The 21,136-nt window shown below is 38.2% G+C and overlaps 1 protein-coding gene across 11 annotated transcripts in view; it reads right to left on the reverse strand.

Annotated features, from left to right (window-relative positions):
• The window catches only part of BBX (BBX high mobility group box domain containing), a 339,966-nt gene that overhangs the window by 57,804 nt on the left and 261,026 nt on the right, over positions 1-21,136 (reverse strand). For all 11 annotated transcript variants that reach the window (XM_060198418.1, XM_060198419.1, XM_060198424.1 and 8 more), the window contains one exon: positions 17,318-17,398. In XM_060198418.1, coding sequence (XP_060054401.1) covers positions 17,318-17,398 — 81 coding nt within the window. The remainder of the gene's footprint in view (positions 1-17,317; positions 17,399-21,136) is intronic.

The following is a 21,136-nucleotide window of genomic DNA, read 5'->3' on the forward strand; positions in this document are numbered from 1 at the left end:
TAAAATTGCACTTGTGAGGCCCAAGTTCCTCATAAAGTAAAAAAAAGAAAGTAAGTAAGCCTGTGTTTCCACATGACAATAAAAAGAACCTGGAACATTACCTTAGAAGTGACCGCTGCCCGACAACAATAATAATAACTACAACAATAAAACAACAAGGGCAACAAAAGGGAATAAATAAATATTTAAAAAAGTCATTTAAAAAAAAAGGGAGTCGGGCGGTAGCGCAGCGGGTTAAGTGCACGTGGCGCAAAGCACAAGGACCGGCTGAAGGATCCCGGTTCGAACCCGGGCTCCCCACCTGCAGGGGAGTCGCTTCACAGGCGGTGAAGCAGGTCTGCAGGTGTCTGTCTTTCTCTCCCCCTCTCTGTCTTCCCCTCCTCTCTCCGTTTCTCTCTGTCCTATCCAACAACGACGACGACAACAATAATAATAACTACAACAATAAAACAACAAGGGCAACAAAAGGGAATAAATATTTTTTAAAAATTATAAAAAAAAATGTGACCGCTGCCATTATATATAAGTAAATCTCATATTTTCTATATCAAGAAGCAATTTCAAAAGGCAGGATGTTTGGGGTCAGATTGGGAACAAAGACTGGTTCTGTTACTAATGAGTTGATTTTCTCTAAACATTTCTGTGTCTCAACTTCCCAATCTGTTATAGCATTTGCCTAAGGAATACTGTAAGGTCCAATGAGTTGTGCATATACAGTAATTAAACATTGGCTAGTACAGAGCAAGAGCAATGTACCATGATAACCAGCTCCCTCTCATAGTGCAGAGAATAAATGGTAAACATAGTAGTAATGTCTCAATTGGTCTCAGTACTAACAGCATGTGTCATATAGCCTTGGTACTGGTAGACAAACTGCTTTTCTCTAATTCTTCCTTCTAATACTGATTGATTCTCTACTTGAGGGGAAAATATACAAGAAACTTAGATTCAGGAAGATTTAAAGTCAGCTATCTTTCAAGAAATAACTCTTACTTAAACATAATTAAGTTCAGTTCTATTTTTGAGAACAAGCACAACTACTTATATTTACTTTTGGTGAATATATCAACACTTCCGTGGAACTGACAAAAGCACATAATAAGTACATGACATACCCATGCACACACAAAGATCAGCACACACTAGATATAGAAGAACACAAATCCTTATGAACAAGTGACCCGAGGAATTCGATGAATTAGTGTCTGTTGTTAGTAAGTTGCCTTTAATAGAGGGTTGGTTGGTTAGCAGAATTAGAATGAAAACAGACGTTCATAAATGACAATTCATTCGCCTACTATTACTTTAATTTGAACAAACAGCCTACTTTAAAAATAATTATGTAGGGAGTCGGGCGGTAGCGCAGTAGGTTAAGCGCACGTGGCGCAAACCACAAGCACCGGCTTAAGGATCGTGATTCGAGCCCCCAGCTCCCCACCTGCAGGGGAGTCACTTCACAGTCAGTGAAGCAGATCTGCAGGTGTCTATCTTTCTCTCCCCCTCTCTGTCTTCCCCTTCTCTCTCCATTTCTCTCTGTCCTATCCAACAACAGTGACATCAATAAGAACAACAATAAAACAAGGGCAGCAAAAGGGAATAAATAAATAACTTAAAAATAATAATAATTATGTAAATGTTAAGTCAGATAAGAAAGAAGGAGGACAAACACCAGAGGATCTCACACATAAGTGGAACTTAAGGAACAAACCAAGGGAAAATGTACTGGGGAATACCAATAAACTGGTCTATTTTATCAGGATTGATTCAAAACAGGCAGGAAGTTGAATAGGGGATAGCAGCTCTGTATCCTATGGTGGAGGGAGATAGCAATCTAGTAGTGGTTTGCTGACAACAACCTCTAAATGTAAAACTGTATCCATTACAATAACAATCTTGTTATATAAATAATTCCTCAATAAAATGAGTTATAAGAGAATGGGACTTCCAGCAAAAACAATGGTGGACTAGCAGCTCCTATTATTCTCTCACTGCCATTATCACAAAGAAAACTATAGCATACATGAAAAAAGAGAGAGAGAGGAAAAAAAGAAGAAAAAAAAAAAAACTAGTATAGCTACATGGTGGCTGCCATCCAGTTCCAGTTGTGGCTTTGCCACCCATTGCCTCAATGCCCATTATGGTTGGCCCCTATAAACACCCCTGGTTCTGGTTTTGGAAGTCACATAATGTTCCAGTAGACAAAGTAATTTACCTGCAATGTTGGAACAAGGCAGAAGCTTTAAGAACATCACAAATTCAACAGTTAAAGTTCTTGATGAAGACCTCAAAACTATGGCCCTAAAGATGCTCACCAAGTTGAGCATTATGGAAGAAGAATGCATCAAATCTAAGGAAAATTTATAAAAAAAAAATCCTAAGTCACCAGGGGAATGAAGAATATAGTACCAAAATTTAAACAATAAGAGAGAGCAGAGGGAACAACTGCAATCAGACAGCCAAAACTAAAGTGGTAGAAGCAGCTAGCCTCGCTTCCCCAGTCCCCTCCCCACCTCTAGCCACCCCCCCCCACTGTGCCCTAATGCAACATGGCGTTATGAGAAAATATCAAGCAAGCAACAATATTTGTGTCCCAATGGTAAAATAAACAAAGCCCAAGGAAGACTATTAACTTGGACAGTAGAACTGAGTTAAGGCATGGAGGTGGTCCAACAGGCTTTGGTGGAGGAATACTGATAAGGAGAGTTGTGGGATAGCACATTTTTGAGGAGGTAAAAAATGTGAACTCTAGAGAGTCCGGTGGTAGCGGGTTAAGCGCAGGTGGCGCAAAGTGCAAGGACCAGCATAAGGATCCTGGTTCGAGCCCCTGACTCCCCACCTGCAGGGGAGTCGCATCAAAGGCTGTGAAGCCAGTTTGCAGGTGTCCATCTTTCTCTACCCCTCTCTGTCTTCCCCTCCTCTCTCCATTTCTCTCTGTCCTATCCAACAATGACAACAATAATATTAACTACAACAATAAAACAACAAGGGCAACAAAAGGGAATAAATCAATAAATATTTTTTAAAAATGAAAATGAAAAAGCCCAGGGGTATAAAAAAAGAAAGAAAAATGTAAACTCTAAATTATTTATAGGCTTTAAAACTGTTATCTCAAAATAAACACCATTAGTGAATTTTAACAGTAAAGATAAGAATGTAAAATCATATTCAGGGCACCTTCTAAATGGAATTCCCATGACAACATTCAAAGTGGATATGGTGATTATGTTTGAAATTAAATACTGGGCACAAATATTTGAAATCTATTGTCTATTCCCACAGGTACTACTCTTGCTTTTTACAACTGTAATTCTAGGGGTGCAAAATGTATCCTGTTCACTTTTGTATTCTCTTTCAAGAATTTTCTAGTTCTTTTCAAAGAGAAGACATTCAGCAGATAATTGGGTTGTGTTGAATGGTTCATTAGTTCTGAGGTAACTGATGAGCCTAAAATGAAGCATTCTGCTTCATACTGAGAATGAGTGACTTCATGGGTCTATTAAAAACAATGCTAATTATGTCCATACTGCTGCTTGGCCCCCACTAGCAATCACACTGTCCTTAGTTATACTTCCCAAGAGCACCAGTGAAAACTAGTCATCAATATTTTAATTTTACCTCTGACAGCTGAAACCTGAGGTTTCTCAATGTTTTGTGTAGTCAAAATGGTCTTATGTGATGTGCTGGCAAAAAATGTAATTCACTCCCAAAAGGGAAATAAAAGACAATATATTGAAACAGAGATCCCAAGAATATTGCAGGCATTAGACCTCATCAAAATGATTACCAAAAAAAATCATTCAACAGGAATATTGAAGGGGCCAGATGAAATGTGCTAAAGAGGAATTATTATTATTTTTTTATGTTTATTGGTTCAGGTAGCTGCCATTTTCAGTTCAGGTAAGAGCACATCTTAGGCTCAGGGTTTGTAATGTGGTATTTACTTTAGAGACCCAATGAATTTGTGTTGCACGAAGTTCTTATCTCTCTGAATCAAAGATACTTTAAAATGTATTCCTCTGTACAATTATTAAATAACAATTCATTTTTATACTGTGTCCTGCTTTTAAAAGACAGTGAAATGACCAGTAAAAAAAAAATACTATGGATCAGCTAAAAATGTCATAATGATGTCCTTTAACTCATCCAAAGAAGTAAGTGGCTCCAAAATGCACTTATATTTTATTTTTCATTGTCTATTATAAAGGGCCCATTTAAACTAGTATAAAGGCAGACCCACTAATAGCCATTAGGAAGTTTCAGCTTAAAATTCTGTACTTTCAAATGTAAAACAAATGTTTTGCAGCCAAGACATGTTTATAATAATCTTGTACTGGCTTATTATCTGTCCAAACAGTGCAGACATAACCCTTAGATAATATTTAGTGGTGTTTTCCAAGGTGTGTGTGTTTCTCATAATTAAATAAATCAAAACTTTTTTTTGTCATAAAAGCATACTTAGCTGATGGCATCAAAAAATAAAGAATAGCATCACTTCTTAAAAAATTTCAATTTTCTTTATTATAAAAGATAATGGCCACATAACAGTGATCTAAACATCTCTCAAAAATGAGGATTGGATATTTTAAATGTCTATTTGATTTACTGAAACAACTGGGCCATGTATAGCGTTGTTTTAAATGACTCATTTTTCAGTCATTATATGTTCTTTTTCTTTCTTCCTTTCTTCATCAGAACACTGTTAAGATATGGCTTCCAGTGGTGCCAGGGAATGAACCAGGGACCTCTTGAATGCAAGTTCCGTGCATTATTACTGTACGGAAGTTATAATGTTTTTGGAAATTGGACAGAATGAAAGTGTTTTTACTCCAAAGTTAACATCTCCTCCAAAGGCTTTAAAATCATCAGGTAAATACCTGTACTTCAACTCCTTCAAAAATGATTTAATGCAATTGGGAATAAGAAAAAAGTTTAGAATGGGAATTTTCTAAAGTTGATTTGTATTTTTTATAACAGGTAAAGAAACACTACTTTTAAACAAAGGTTCCTGTCAAATACACTTATGAAAAATATTTATCTGATGATAACGTAGAGGGAGTTGAGATAAAAGTTACATTTGGCTGCAGGGAGGCTACAAAAGAATGAAAGGAATAATGCACATCGGCAATACATGAGGACATGACAGAAAACAGCACAGTTGTGTCTCAATCAAATGTCATTGCCAGTGGGTGAATCTAATGTGACCGGAAGGATGGAATTTCCTTCTTTTTAAAAACATTGTCCAATACTTTCTATTCAGCTTTTCTTAAAGTGAGATTGAGCCCCTGGTCACATGAGAACACTAAGCCAAGAGAGAGCTTCCCAGCTAGTGAAGCAGTGCTATAGTGTCTCTCATTCTCTTTCTCCCTCTCCCCTACATGGTCTGGCAGGCTCTACTAGAGGGAAACAAATGTTTGCTGGGGGAGGTGGGATTGTGCAGGTGGTAAACCCCAGTGGCAATAAAACAGAAAAGGGTGGAATAATTTCAGCTTCATGTATCTGATTCTTTGAAACATTAACTAATTAATATTCCAGAAAGGAGAGGCCAGAGGACTGCTTGGCATACAGTGTCAAAGAAATAACTTGCTTCACTATGCAAATCCAGTGTTCTGCTGTTGTGATACCTTCCCAGTCATTGTTTGGTTTTGATGGAAAAAATCAGGGAATTGATGCCTTTGAAAATGGCTTCATGTATTTTGTTTTAAAGAACAGCTAACGGCAATTTTCCCTAACTCTCTTAGACCCATCAAATCTATGCTATTGCTTTTTCATCTTTTAAAAGTTCCTTCATTCATTCATATGTGGAAAGGGAGAAGTAGGAGCAGAAGATGAGGGAATGAGAGATTAGAAAGAGACTAGACTACTACTCAGCTCTAGTATATGATGTGCTAAGGCTGGTATTTATTCAAGTCTTATGCACTACTGTTGAGATATCTCCAAGATTTGCTTTTTTAGAAAAAAATTATATATTAAAATTCTCTCCAGAGAAATCCAGCATCCTTTCAGCTTCACTTTAATAGTTTTATAAATTAAAGCAAAACTAACAACTAACACAAACCAAACTCAGTGATACTGTTGGAACAATATTTCACTTTCTTCTTCTGTGCTTTCTAAATTAAACTTTTAAAAAAGATCCATTTGCTTACATATTTTCACACGAGACAGATACAAAAGGCAGGCATAGCACCACTCAACCCTGACTTATGGTGGTGAGGGGACTGAACCTGGGTTCATGAAGCCTCAGAAATGCTAACCCAGTCCTGACTCCCAAACTCAACTCCTCACTTAGCTGACACTCCACCTCTCTGACTCTTTGAATTGGATTTTCTCCGTTTAACCATCCCAGAAGCATCTTTCTTCTCTTATTTTATACTAGCAAGACTTCTCTTTTCTTTGTACACATACAGGCTTCCTGGAGTGGGGCTCCAAAGTGAAAGTCAAACTTCTGAAAGCCATCTTTCTCCCACACACTGTGGTTCAGAATTGGAATCATCTGCTACTTCTCTTTGCCTTGTCTCTCACATCAACTCAATCATCAAATCCGAAGGAATCTCGGGTAAACTCCCTGGGATGCATTCCCATTCCCACTGCCAGATTTCCCCAAATCTGGCCCTTGTCTTCTCACACCTGGATGTCCACAGAGGCTTTCCACTACACTCTGCACAGCTGCCAAGTGAGTGTCTCCAAGTGTTGCTTTTATCCCTGCATACTCTTGTCAAACTCTTCAATCAATCCTAATTATTTCAAAGTACAAATTTCTCTCCTTTTTTGCTTCACAGTAAATGCCCCTTTCCCTCCTATATATAACTTGCAGTTGTATTCCCTCCATCCTTTAGCACTGCTCTCTGTTGCTCTCCAATTGATTTACCTGTCATCTACAGTCTCACATTCACCTGGCTTTATTTACCCCTTGCTTTATCTCCCTCCTGTCTCCATTTCATTATTCATAAAGCACATCCATAAGGCCTGGTAGATAGGTAAAAGGGAGGGAGGTGGACAAGCAAAAGTGGTTGCAGCAATCACTACTGGACTCAGAATCAGGGTTCAGTAGAGAACGGAGACGGTGACATTTGAACAGCAAACATCTTTCTAAGGAGACAAACTCTTACCACCTTTAACCAATTGTTTTTACACAAGAGGGCTGTCTTAGTGTTTCCAGATCTTCTGAGGTGCCATAGTGGATAAATCACTGGATCCTCAACTATGAGGTCATCAGCTTGACCGTGGGAACACACTTGCTAGAGAGATTCTCTGGCTCACTCTCCTTCTCTCTCTCATAAATCAATCTTTGAAAAAACAAAATGCCATGAACAGTCAGAAATCTATTTAAAGAGAAATTTTAAAATAGTAGTCATTAATTTTAGTGTAAAATATAATACAGGTCTACAAAGGTAGACAAAACAAGCATCTCTACAAACAATAGCTAAGAATAATGTCTTCAAGAATCATCTTCATGTTCTCCTTGTGCTCGGTCTCTAGAACACTTCTGCTAATGCTAATTTTACCTCTCTTGGGTTTTTTTTTTTTTTTTTTTTTTTTTACTATTTTTTAAATTCATTTTATGTAACATTCATTACTGAAAAAGAATTTCAATGCATGGTTCTCTGTGAAAGCACTTAGACTACTTAACTCTTGACTTTTAGTATTTCATCTCTGTGCAACTAGAAAATAAGCCCCTAGAAGATAGAGTCACACACCATCACTTACCATGCTCACAACAACTTCCAGAGTATAGTCACAAATAGGTACATACTTATTTCAGGGTGGATGATGTATCTTGACAATCTCAAAAGTATAGACATTTTATAAAAATGAAACATCAGATCCATATCTTGGACAGGAGACTTGAACAATCTGTTATCTTATGCAGTTACACCCATGTGTAGGAGTAAGCTGTCTTCCATAGAGTTTCTTTTCTTTTTTTAAATATTTATTTATTCCCTTTTGTTGCCCTTGATTTTTATTGTTGTAGTTACTATTGTCGCCACTGTTGGATAGGACAGAGAGAAAGGGAGAGGGGAGGGGAAGACAGAGAGGGAGAGAGAAAGACACCTGCAGACCTGCTTCACCGCCTATAAAGTGACTCCCCTGCAGGTGGGGAGCCAGGGGCTCGAACTGTCCTCGCGCCTTGTGCCACGTGTGTTTAACCCACTGTGCTATCGCCCGACTCCCCATAGAGTTTTCTATAACATACTAAGTCCTGTATCTAAAATGAGGTGACAGAATAGTCTACTGTTGAAAAGAGTCTGGGATGAAGAGACAAGAGTATCAGAGTTTCCATTTGGGCTCAAATACTATTTGATGATGATACTCTAAGCAGTAATAAAACTTCTCTGCCCTTTGGGTTCTTATGTGTTGAAGAGGAATGATAATAGTACCCACTTCTGAAGATGTTTATGAGAATAAATGATTACATATAAAGTATATAGAAAAATAATTAGCACATAACAAATGTCATTCACAATGATCTTAAGTTAGATAATAAAGGTTACTTACAGGTGAACTGCTACTACAATCTATTTTAAAAAAACACAAAAAAAATCTCAGGAAGATTAGAATAAAAATAAATTACAATATTTTCAATTTCATGTTTCAAGTCCTAGGAATACTACAAAACACTAAAACCGGACTTGGAAGTATGGCATTCTGTATCACTGATCTTAGAAAAAGGTTCCTCATGGGGGCTGGGCGGTAGGTAGCACAGCAGGTTAAGCGAAAAAGGTTCCTCATGGGGGCTGGGCGGTAGGTAGCACAGCAGGTTAAGCGCACATGGCGCAAAGCGCAAAGACTGGCTTAAAGATCCCGGTTCAAGCCCCCGGCTCCCCACTTGCAGGGGGGTCGCTTTACAAGCTAGAAGCAGGTCTGTAGGTGTCTATATTTCTCTCCCCCTCTCTGTCTTCTCCTCCTCTCTCCCTTTCTCTCTGTCCTATCCAACAGCTATAACAACAATAACAACCAGAGCAAGGGCAACAACAAGGGCATCAAAATAGGAAAAACAGCCTCTAGAAGCAATGGATTCATAGTGCTGACACCAAGCCCCGGTGATAACCCTAGAGGCAAAAAAAGAAAAAAAAAATCTCCTCATCATAATATTAATATTCCCACTCTTCGGCATTTATTCCACTCTTGGACATAGTACATGCAAACACTAATTCAAAAGGACATATGCACTCCTATGCTTATTGCTACATTATTATTTATAACAGTGAAAGAGAGGATGTCTAAATACCCAATGACAGATGACTGACTAAAATACTTATGGAATTTATCCTCCATGGAATACTACTTTGCAATAAAAAAAGATGGTGGTGCGTACAGTGTAGAATCATAGCGTGAAATCTCACAATCTCATATTCCATTATTAATCACAACTTTAAAAAATGTATGTTAATATAAAGAAAACTTCAGTAGCTCATTGAAATTAAATTGATAGGATTTGTACTCAGCAAAAAATATTTTCTGTTAATTCTGATATTTTTCATCTGATCAGCTGTATCAAATGTTGCCATTTAAACATTACCCATAACCATGGATTACCAAAAAACAAATAAACCAAAAACTAAAACCAAACAAACAAAAACCTTCAGTTACTAAAAAAATTCACAACAAATTGTCCCATATGCTTCTTCTTATAATTATTTTCCACTGGCGTTCAGTGCTTATATAACTCTACAGATGCTGGTGGCCACCTTTTTAAATTTTTTAAAAAATTTTTATTTATCTATTTTGAATAGAGACAAAGAGAAATTGTGAGGGGTGGGGGAAACAGTGTGGGAAAGAGACAGAGAGACACCTGCAGATCTGCTTCACCACTCATGAAGTTTTCCTCCTGCAGGTGGGGACTAGGGGCTTGAACCTGGGTCCTTGTGCACTGTAATGTGCGCACTTAACCAGGCGTGCCACCACTTGGCTTTTTTTTTTTCTTTTTTTGATAGAGGTGAAAGATAGACAAAAAGAGAAAAAGAGGGACACCTGCAGCACTGCTCCTCCATTTATGAAGCTTCCCTCTGGAAGGTAGCAACCAAACGCCAGGTCAGTGGGCACTGCAACATGTGATATACCCAACTCTATTGGATATATCATCACCTGGCCTCTTCTCATTTACTATACGAGAAAATCTTTGTTTAGGGACTCCAAGTATACAGCTTTCTCTGCTAAAACACATAAGGCAAAAATGTTTTTGATATCTTTAGAGTGTCCTCCAATTGTAGCAAGCATTACATGCAGTACTCTCTCTAGAGGATCTTTTGTTGTTCTTTATATGACCTGACCTAATTAATTTCAAAATTAAAGAACGCAATACGTTATTTCACTTGTACCAATTAAATAACCGACTAGCTGAATAGGAAACCTCATGGAAGTTCAAACAAAGGATTATGCTGTTCTCAATTCCCTGACCTCAGCAGCAGAGCTATGCCAAACCTCATTTCTTAGCTGAAATAGCGTTTTTACAATTATCTGGAACACTCTTATCCCACTATCCTGTCGATCATTATTAAATCACTAATAATTTAAAAAAAAAAAAATCAGTTACTAGAAGGCCACCCAGTTTAAAATGCCAATCAAACTCCTGATGTAGCATCTCTACCCCTCGCAACTCTTGTCTCTTAGTCCAGGAAAATTGGGGGAAGAATCCTTACAATGCCAAGTTGGTATACAGGCTGCACCAAGTACTTTTTATAACTACAGCCAACTTCCTATTATTTTATTTTTTTGTATTTTGCCTGCTGAAGTAAGTGAAATGTATGCCTGAACTGGTGCAGCTCCAATAGAAAACAGTACAGAAAATCCTTATACAAATAAAAATGCAAATAGCATATAACCCAGCAATACCACGTTTAGCCATTTATCCAAAAGACATGAACACACAAATTCAAATGGACACATGCACACCTATGCTCACAGATGTATTAGTCACAACAGTCAAAATATGGAAGCAACATAAATGTCCTCCATAAGATGACTGAATAAAGAAGTTATGTTATATAAACCCTGTGGAATATTACACTGCACTTTCAAAAGATGGAATAGTGCCCTTTGAGACAAAGTGGATGGATGGGTGGAGGGGTAGGTGAAAGATGAAAGACAATTATCAGATAATTTCACTCACAGGCAGAATTTACAGCACTGAAACATAAACTCCCAAAACAAACAAACGAACAAACAAAAAACAACCACCAACAACATAAAAACAAAACAGAAGTACCCAAATGGTCGCTGAGATTTTCTGAGAACTATAGTTGTCATCACTGGGAGAGCAGGAGAAGGTGGTGGGTGTGGTGTGGGATTGCACTTTGTAATCTACAATCATGTAAACCACTACTAATTAAATAAGTAAATAAAATAAATAAATTAAATAAGTAAATAAAATAAATAAATTCCTTTGTTCCTCAACAAGGAGAAACTATTTCTTGGAAGGAACCACCATCTTTGGGAGGTCTGTTCATTCTTCCTTGCAGGTCAGTCTAGAGGACTTGGAGAAGAGAAAGTGGTTAATTTGGGGGCTATCTCAGGGCCTTAATTTCATAAAAGCTAAAGTCTCTGCTTTAGAGGACAGAAGGAATGGTGAAGATAAAACTAACTGTCCAAAGTTAAGCCTTTTATAAACTTGATTTGTTCTTACAAACTTTACAGGAGACTGAATGGCTGTGTTAGGGGATGGAAGGGGCAGGTATGATATTAAATTATTTAACAGGTAGGAGAGTGTAAACTAATCAGAAGAGATGTTGTCTCTGGACTGGAAGGGGGGGGGCTTACAGGCCTGCTGCTTGGTCTTCTAGTAGCAGGAATCATCTGGGGAGTCCACAGATGCTGGCAGAATTGGTGCAAAGAGAGCCAGGGGGTTGGGTTGAAGGTAGGTGTGTGTGTGTGTGTGTGTGTGTGTGTGTGTGTGTTGTTTGTGTGTATTTTGGTATTTTAGTACAAGTACAAACTAGTTCAACATCAGTCCTGCTTTCAGGAGGTTTCCCAGAAAAAGAGAGCCAGGCGGTTGGGTTAAAGGTAGGGGTGTGTGTGTGTGTGTGTGTGTGTGTGTGTGTGTGTGTGTGTGTGTGTGTGTGTGTGTGTGTATTTTGGTATTTTAGTACAAGTAAAAACTAGTTCAACATCAATCCTGCTTTCAGAAGGTTTCCCAGAAAATTCTGGGCTAAAGTGTCTCAATTCAAGACTTTTAGCATGAGACTCTTCCAAGATTGTCACTGCCCAACTCTCCCCATAGATTCCTGACTGATCAAGCTGAACTATTTTTGCTTGAGCCTCAGAAAAGTCTTTTTTTTTTTTTAAAGTTTTTTATTTTTTTACCCGAACTATGCTAACTCTGGCTTCTTTTGGTACTGGCTTCAAAATTGGAACCACTAGTGCCATAGGCATCAGTCTTTCTGTGTAACCATGATATCATTATGCTATCTCACTAGTCAGAAATTCACAAATCTTTACAATGTTAAACTAGAGAATATAGCAGTATAGCAGGTCTCTCCCCACCCCCTCTTGCTCTTGCTCTCTCTCGCTCTCTCTCAGTTGTTTCCAAGACTTTACTGCTCCAGGATGACTTTTTCAGATGAAGACGCAGAAAAAGAGAAAGGGAGAGGAAGAGAGGCAGAGAAAAAGAGACAGAGACGACAGCAACAATGCTTTCTACAGTATAGTGGGGACTTGGTTTGATTGTAGATTGTGCACATGACAAAGCCATGCACTGTCCAGGAGAGCTATTTTGCCAGCCTTCAAATATCACTCTTAATGCTAATTTCCAGTTCTCTTTTTTGCCTGGCCAAAGAGGTAAAGGGCACAACAATAAGATTATGAATAAAACTTTTCCTTATTTTTTTTTCTTTTTTCCAAAATAAATAAATAAATAAGACACTTCTTCTATGGACTAGCCACAATCTTTTGATAGATCTGCTTTCACAGGGATCTACTTTCACTATTCCAGAAGACTGGATAGCCTAAGACAGCACCACCTAGTCCAGACCCCCCACCTCCCCACAACAGCTCTGATGGAGGAGCTAGGGTGGAGGTAAGAGGAGAAACTGGATTTGGGGAGTGGTAGATGGACCAGTGGAGGTGGCTTCTTTGTCTTTGGAATATGTGGATTTAAAGATGTTCCTTCAGATTTCAGACATAACCGCTATTTCTAGGAAATAGGAAAAAATTGTCTTCAGTACCCTGTCGCATTTATTTACTTAAAGGAGAACCCAAAATAATTGTTATATTTTGCCAAAGAAAGAAAAGCATTACATACACATGGCATAAAAAAATGAGGAAGTGGTCTATGGGTGAGTATTTGGAGATGCTGATTAATCTATTGTGCACACAATTATGTTTAATTAGAAACTGGGATGGCTTTAGGATGTTATTCTAAAACACAGACTATTAGCACTGTAGCATCCTCTTCACATAGTGCAAATAATAACATTAGAAGATTTTCTTAGTAAATGCACTTTTGGTGATCCTGTTTCAGAGGCATGTGTTTTTACTTGAACGTTAAAAGAAAATAAGGCTGGGTATAAGCTGATTTGCTATAATTGGAATAGGATCACTGCAGTCAGTTTACCCCTTTAAATTATGATATCAGCATTCAAACATCTGTTAAATCATGACATCTGTTTCATATTTGGGATGCATCCCTACAAATTAGAAGAGTATTCTTTATAATGAGCTCTGATTTAATAGGGAAATCTTTTTTTTTTCTCAAATGACTGTTATGCAAAAGGGAGATGTAAAGACAAATTCATCACTTCAGCACTCCTCATAGTCAAATAGCGAACAGGCCCATATATTTCTGACACAAAACTGTCTAATAAAAACACATTAATACTGAACTTTTTTCTTAAACTTAGAATAGGTTTTTTTTTTCGCTTTGTTTTTGCCTCTGGGGTTATTGATGGGGCTGTGCCTATGCTACAAATCCACTGTTCCTGGAGGCCATGTTTGCTCCTTTGTTGCCGGTGGATAGGCAAAGAGAAATTGAGAGAGGAGGGAAGACAGAGGGTGGGAGAGAAAGATAGACACCTGCAGACATGTTTCATCACTTGCGAAGTGACCTGTCCTGCAGGTGGGGAGCCAGGGGCTCCTTGTATTTCACACTATGTGCACTTAACTGGGCAAGCTACTGCCCAGACCCCCAGAATTAAAAGCTTTTAAACCAGGGCACAGGGAGGCGGCTCTCCCAGTAGAGTACACAGGCTATCATGCATTAGGACCCAGGATGAAGTCCTGGTCCCTACCTTCTGGGGTTAAGGGGAACGCTCCATGAGGAGTGGAGCAGTGCTATTATATCTCTCCTCTCTGTCTGCTAACTACACTTTATCTGTTTTTCATCTTCCATCAGTAAAGTAACCACCAGGAATGGATGACCTTGTGAAGACAGAGTTCCTGTGACAATCTTGGAGGCAATAATAATAATAATAATAGGGAGTCGGTTGGTGGCGCAGTGGGTTAAGCACAAGTGGCGCAAAGTGCAAGGACCACCATAAGGATCCCGGTTTGAGTCCCGGATCCCCACCTGTAGGGGAGTCGCTTCACAGGCGGTGAAGCAGGTCTGCAGGAGTCTGTCTTTCTTTTCCCCCTCTGTCTTCCCCTCCTCTCTCCATTTCTCTCTGTCCTATCCAACAACAATGACATCAATAGCCACAACAATGTTAAACAACAAGGGCAACAAAAGGGAAAATACATAAATAAAAAAATATTAGTAATAATAATAATTTAAATCATGTTTTCTATTGTAAAAATAAAGAGTATGCATATGTATACACATAGTTATCAACCAGGAAACACAAAAGGTAATGTATTCTTGTTTTGAAGAGAAAGAAAAGGCACACTTATCACCAGATTTTAACACTCTTTAAGAATATCCAAAACTGGAGGTCGGGCGGTATCACAGTGGGTTAAGCACACGTGGCACAAAGCTCAAGGACTGAGTAAGGATCCCGGTTGGAGGCCCCGGCTCCCCACCTGCAGGGGAGTCGCTTCACAGTCGGTGAAGCAGGTCTGCAGGTGTCTATCTTTCTCTCTTCCTCTCTGTCTTCCCCATCTCTCTCCATTTCTCTCTGTCCTATCCAACAACAACGACATCAATAATGACAATAATAACTACAAGGCTACAACAACAAGGGCAACAAAAGGGGGGAAATGGCCTCCAGGAGCAGTGGATTCATGGTGCAGGCACTGAGCCCCAACAATAACTCTGGAGGCAAAAAAAAAAAAAAAAAGAATATCCAAAACTTTTTAAATTGCCACTATGTTTATTGCTGGGGCTTGGTGCTAGCACTACAATCTACCACGCCTGGCAGACATTTTCTTTCCCTCTTTCAAATTTATTTTATAGGCCAGAGAGGAATTAAGAATGTAGAGGAGAGGGCCAGATGATGGCACACCTGGTTAAGCGCACATAGTATAGTGCACAAGGACAGGGGTTCGAGCCCCAAGTCCCCACCTGCAAGGGGTAAGCTTTGCGTGTGGTGAAGCAGTGCTGCAGGTGTCTGTCTTCCTCTCTATTACTCCCTTCCCTCTCAATTTTTGGCTGTCTCTATCCAATAAATAAAGATAATAAATAATTAAAAAAATGGAAACATTAAAACAAAGAGAGATAGAAAGAGAAAGAGCATAGGTAAGATAGAGAGACACCTGCTTCACTGTTCAAGAAGCTTCCTCCCTGTAGGTGGGGAGTGGGAGCTTGAACCCAGGTCCTTGAGCATGGTCCATATGCGCTGGACAGGGTGTACCACCAACTGAACCCCAACTAGTAAATTTTTATATTATAAGCAACCACTCAAATTTAAAAAAAAGATTGGTTGTCCCACTAGGGTTAATAGCTTACAAAATATTTTACAAAGGCAATATTACTCATAAAAATTCAGAAGTAACACATCAATGTGAAGGAAGCCAGAAAAAAAAAACCCCACAAAAAAAACCAGAGAAAAGTAAAAGTTTATTACAGAGACACTGGTCACCTATTTCATAGTTCCTAATTTATCTGACCAAAAGAACTACGGTGTAACAGACATTTTTACTAGGGTAAATGATATTTTTATAATTTACACTGTGTTAAAGACATTTCTTCTACATGTTTCCTGAAGGAAGAGTGGTCAGTTTGGCAGACAAAATCATTGCTCCTGCCCACCCTAGCAAATACTGCTTCTGGCATTCTCCTCCTCAATATGTCCCCCACCAAGTGAAGACTCTTATTCCCCCCAAAGGCTTTATAATGCATGTATTCTACTTTGCCAAAGGAGCTATACAATTGTATACCCATGTCACATAAAATGCACAACTGATAAATATCAAACCAGATTCCAGAACATGTTATTTGATTCTACACTAAACATATATACACACAAATAAAAATATCAACCACCTGGCTTAAAAGCAGTGCTATCTAGGAATTCATGGATACTGTAAACCAATCAGATAAGATGCACCCAAGGAGAGGCCATCTAAATGCATCAAACATCTACTGAAAGAGCTACAGCAATATATTCACAGCAACACAGTCATAGTAGGGGACTTCAACACCCCACTCTCTCAACTTGACATATCATCCTGGCAGAAAATCAACAAAGAAATGAAGAAGCTAAATGAAGAGATAGATAAACTAGAACTATTGGACATTTTCAGAGTAAAAATAGTGATTTCACCATTTTCAGCCCATCTTGGATAGAGTTTGAAGAAATCATGTTAAGTGAAATAAGTCAGAAACAGAAGTTTGAATATGGGATGATCTCACTCACAGGCAGAAGTTGAAAAACAAGATCAGAAGAGAAAACACTAAGCAGAACTTGGACTGGAGCTGTTGTATTGCACCCAAGTAAAAGACTCTGGGGTGGGTGGGTTGGGGGGGGGTGGGAGTTCAGGTCCTGGAACAGGATGGCAGAGGACCTAGTGGGGGTTGTATTGTGTGGAAAAATGAGAAATGTTATGCATGTACAAACTATATTATTTAATGTAGACTGTAAAACATTAATCATCAAATAAAAAAATAAATAAAAGGATCAGAGAAGAGGAAAAAGACCTAAAAGCACACTGGATTCAGGTTGAACTTGTTTAAACAACTGAAGAGAGATGAAAACTGGCCTTGTTTTAAATTGCCATCTTTGAAAAAGATTTTACAATTTCTCTGGGTAACCTTTTTCAATGTTTAATGACGTTTATCAGGAAAGCTCCCTTTTCCCAAATTAAAGGTTAACCCTTTCTTTGTTCAAAGTTAGACAGTACATGCTTTGTATTCATTCGCAGGTGAGTTGGGGCGGCTTAAGAATACCATTGTGATAAACTTTTTAATTTCCACCTCTGCAGACCTTCCTTCAGAATACTCTTAGACACTTGCCTCTGCCAGTTGAAAGAGTGCAGACTTTCCACAGCGTTTCACAGGTTCAGCACCATCCAGCTGTGAAGTGTTTGAAGAAATCTATAAAGAAAACAGTTGACATAAATAATATTAATTGTGATGTTAGAATCTTTGCTTTCCATTCATCCACCTTCAGGAACTGTTGTTCTAAGTACCAAATACTTTTTCTTTAAGTGTATAATATTTGGAATTAAAATCCTGAAGGTAAGTTTAGTACATAAGTATAAGAATAGTGATAACCAAGTGTGACCTGGGTTGCTATTTAATTAAAAGAGTACTATCTGGTATATGCCAGGCTTTAAATTTAATTCTATAACCTTGAAAACATATGAATTTCAAGTTCTATAAGTACTAACTTACCAACAACCCACATTAAAAAGATTCAAAGGCATTTTGTATTGACCAGAGCAATTAGTGAATATTTTTAGGGGATATATATGAAATTTCTGTGAAGAAAAAAAAAAGCATAAAGTCAGTCATTTTTTTTTCTTTTCTAGATAGAAACAGAGAAGGGGAAGACAGAAGAGACAGAGAGACAGACACACTAGGGAGATTATAGAACTGAAGCTTCCTTCAATGTTGTAGGGGCCTAAGCCCAAGCTTGAACCAGGGTCATGGATATGGCAAAGAAGCACACTACCCAAGTAAGCTATTATACCAGCCCATAATTAAATAATTAATTGTGTATTACAAATGTGTATTGGGCAATATTAGAAACTAGAGAATACAAAGATAAGAGACACTTCCTTGGCTTTGAGAGTATGCTCTAAAGTACATAAAAGCACTGCTAGTCAAGATCACAAAATAAATAACACAACACAAAACCTATGTGGGAGTGTTACTGACATATGGACAATGTTCCATTGACTGCATACTCTTATGCAAATGGAATTAAATAGAAGTCTACGTTGACAGGAACAATTTCATATTTTTACATTTTTATATGAAAAGTTCATTTTCAATGTCTAGCCAAATTCAGTAGAGTAGATAAGGACCTATGTTCTTAAAGATCTTTGTTAAGTATTCTTTTCCTAGAGAAGTTTTGTTATCATTAGAGCAATTATTTATGGCCCTAAACTATTTTATAATATTTTCATGATTTCTGAATTGTTCCTTGGTTTAAAATACACATTTATGTTCAGTTTGTGGGGTAATCCTGCACTGCTGGCTGTACTTTTACAGGTGACTTGAAGTACCATAGGGAATTCTAGAAAGCCTTCAGTTTCAGGAGAAACCAGGCACTTACACTTGGAAGAAATATTCCCAAAACTTTCAACTCCAGCTCCATCAGGATGTGGAGAGAGAGGAGGGGAAAGGGAGGGACATTTGGATGTATTAATAGGATTATATGTGGCTTGGAAGGGAAAAGAGGACTAGACCTAGAAGAAAAAATTATGTACAAATGTAGACAGACAGTTGCAGAAATGATAATGAACCCATGTCTGCAACCTCATGAGAACTGCTAAGCTTGCAATGGAGGGATTGGGGCTTCAGAACTCTGGAGGTGGGAACGGTATGGAATTATATCCCTGTTGACATATAATTTTGTAAATCAATATTAAATTACTAATGAAAAGAAAAGAAGAATTTCCCCCAAATGCCAGTTGAATTAGAAATCTTCACAGAAGCAAAGATTTAATAATATATCTGGATCATTAAGAAGGGTCTAGTTTAAAACACAGACCTTTTTTTCCTAGGAACTAACATTTTTTAATAGAGGTTTTTTTTTTTTCCCCTATTCACTTCAATAACTTTTTCTTTAGAAGATCAATTTTTTAGCTTAATCTTTATGAAGCTTAGAATAGGTTCTTCTAGTTGAATTTCCTCTGCCAAATGCCACTTCTATGATTTCTAGACAAGTTGAATTCAATTACTCACCTTATCACTAGACTAAAAAACAATCACATTAATATAATCACTAACTCTTGGTGACTTGAGGGAATGAAGTACTGAAAATAAATGTCAGTCTCTTGAACTATGGCTGTTTAATAGGAAGGACATGGGTTTTGTGTCAGACAGACATGTTTTCATTACTTTTTTAGGTGTGAGTTTAAGCAAATAATATTATAAGCCTCATTTACCTCATCTTATAAAGAGAAACAAAAATATCTTCCCCGTTATTACTGTTGTGAAGATTAGATTTTATATTATTGAGGAATTTGGCACCATGCTGAGCCCATACTATGAAGAATTATAAGGATTTATCAGTACTAACATTGGTAAACAAACTCTGTAAATACAATTTGGAAAGTCAGCCACATACTAAAACTGGGTTAGAATTTAAATTTGCAATGTCGAGGAACAATTAGTTTAATAATCTATAGTATATTAAATTTGAAATAATCATACAGTAACCTGAAGAATTACTGCAGGACTTTAAACTCAGTGGTGCTGTACTACACAGTTCAACTAGATACGCTTCTAGTTCTTCCACTGACTTCCTCTGCTGTTTTTTGTTTGTTTTTATTTTTGATAGGACAGAGAGAAATTGAGAGAGGAGGGGAAGATAGAGAGGGAGACAGAGAGACCTGCAGACCTTCTTCACCACTTGTGAAGCAGCCTCCTGTAGGTGAGGAGCCAGGGGCTTGAACCCGGATCCTTGCCTGGGTCCTTGTACTTCATACTATGTGTGCTTAACCTGGTGAGCCACCACCTGACCCCTGGTGTTGTTTTTGTTGCGTAGATTTAGGCTCCCTGACACTGTGTGTGTTTGCTTACCACCAAAGATCATGTGTCTGATGCAGTGCAGAGCATACCAAAGGGCTCACTGAAAAACTAGTGACTACATGAATGCATTATTTGCCATATGAGACAATGAGTTAAGGTTTAAGAATAGCACTTTGTCTTTCAGGATCACCTAAATTTAGTAAGAATAACTTTCATCAAGAAATTGAGAGGAAGGGGAAAAGAAGGAGAGGGAAAAAGGAGAGAGAGAGAGAGAGAGAGAGACAGACACTTGCAACACTGCTCCACCGTTTATGAACCTTTCCCCTTGCAGGTGGGGCTCGGAGGCTTGAACCTGGGTCCATGTGCACTCAACCAGGCGTGCTACCATCCAGTTCCTCAGTAAAAATAATTTTCTTTACTACTTGTGGGAGGATTTGTACCTAATTGTAGTATGGCTTAGTATTTTTTTAATTAATTAAATTATTTATTCCCTTTTGTTGCCCTTGTTTTATTGCTGTAGTTACTGATGTTGTCGTTGTTGGATAGCACAGAGAGAAATGGAGAAAGGAGGGGAAGACAGAGAGGGGTAGAGAAAGATAGACACCTGCAGACCTGCTTCACCTCTTGTGAAGGGACTCCCCTGCAGGTGGGGAGCTGGGGCTTGAACCAGGATCCATACGGCAGTTCTCGTACTTTGCGCCACCTGCACTTAACCCACCATGCTACCGCCCAACTCCCTGTGACTTAATATTTTAAATGCTTAAGTTTTAAATGCTCAAGCCTTATTTCCAAAGAAGTGTAGGTGGTCGACAGTCATTCTAATATTTTAGGAGCCCCTAAAATATCACCTAATAAAATTTTTGAGAAATGACTTATTGGTGAGATATACTTTCTAAAAATGTCCTTTTGCTTCAATTTGGAAAAGATAGTGCGAAAAATTATACATATATTAATGTCTACAACTCAAAACATATCTTGATTTCTTTGCAGCATTTATCATGGCTAACTTTTCTTTGGGGAAACTCTTCTCTGGGCTTCTATTATTACAGATTCATTTCCCTCCTGCCTTTAAGGCCACTCAAAGTTTCCCATTGCTGGCCTTTATTTCTATCATATTTTTCAATGTTTTCC

The sequence above is a fragment of the Erinaceus europaeus genome, chromosome 9 (genome assembly GCF_950295315.1).
Source record: "Erinaceus europaeus chromosome 9, mEriEur2.1, whole genome shotgun sequence".
Lineage (NCBI taxonomy): Eukaryota > Metazoa > Chordata > Mammalia > Eulipotyphla > Erinaceidae > Erinaceus > Erinaceus europaeus.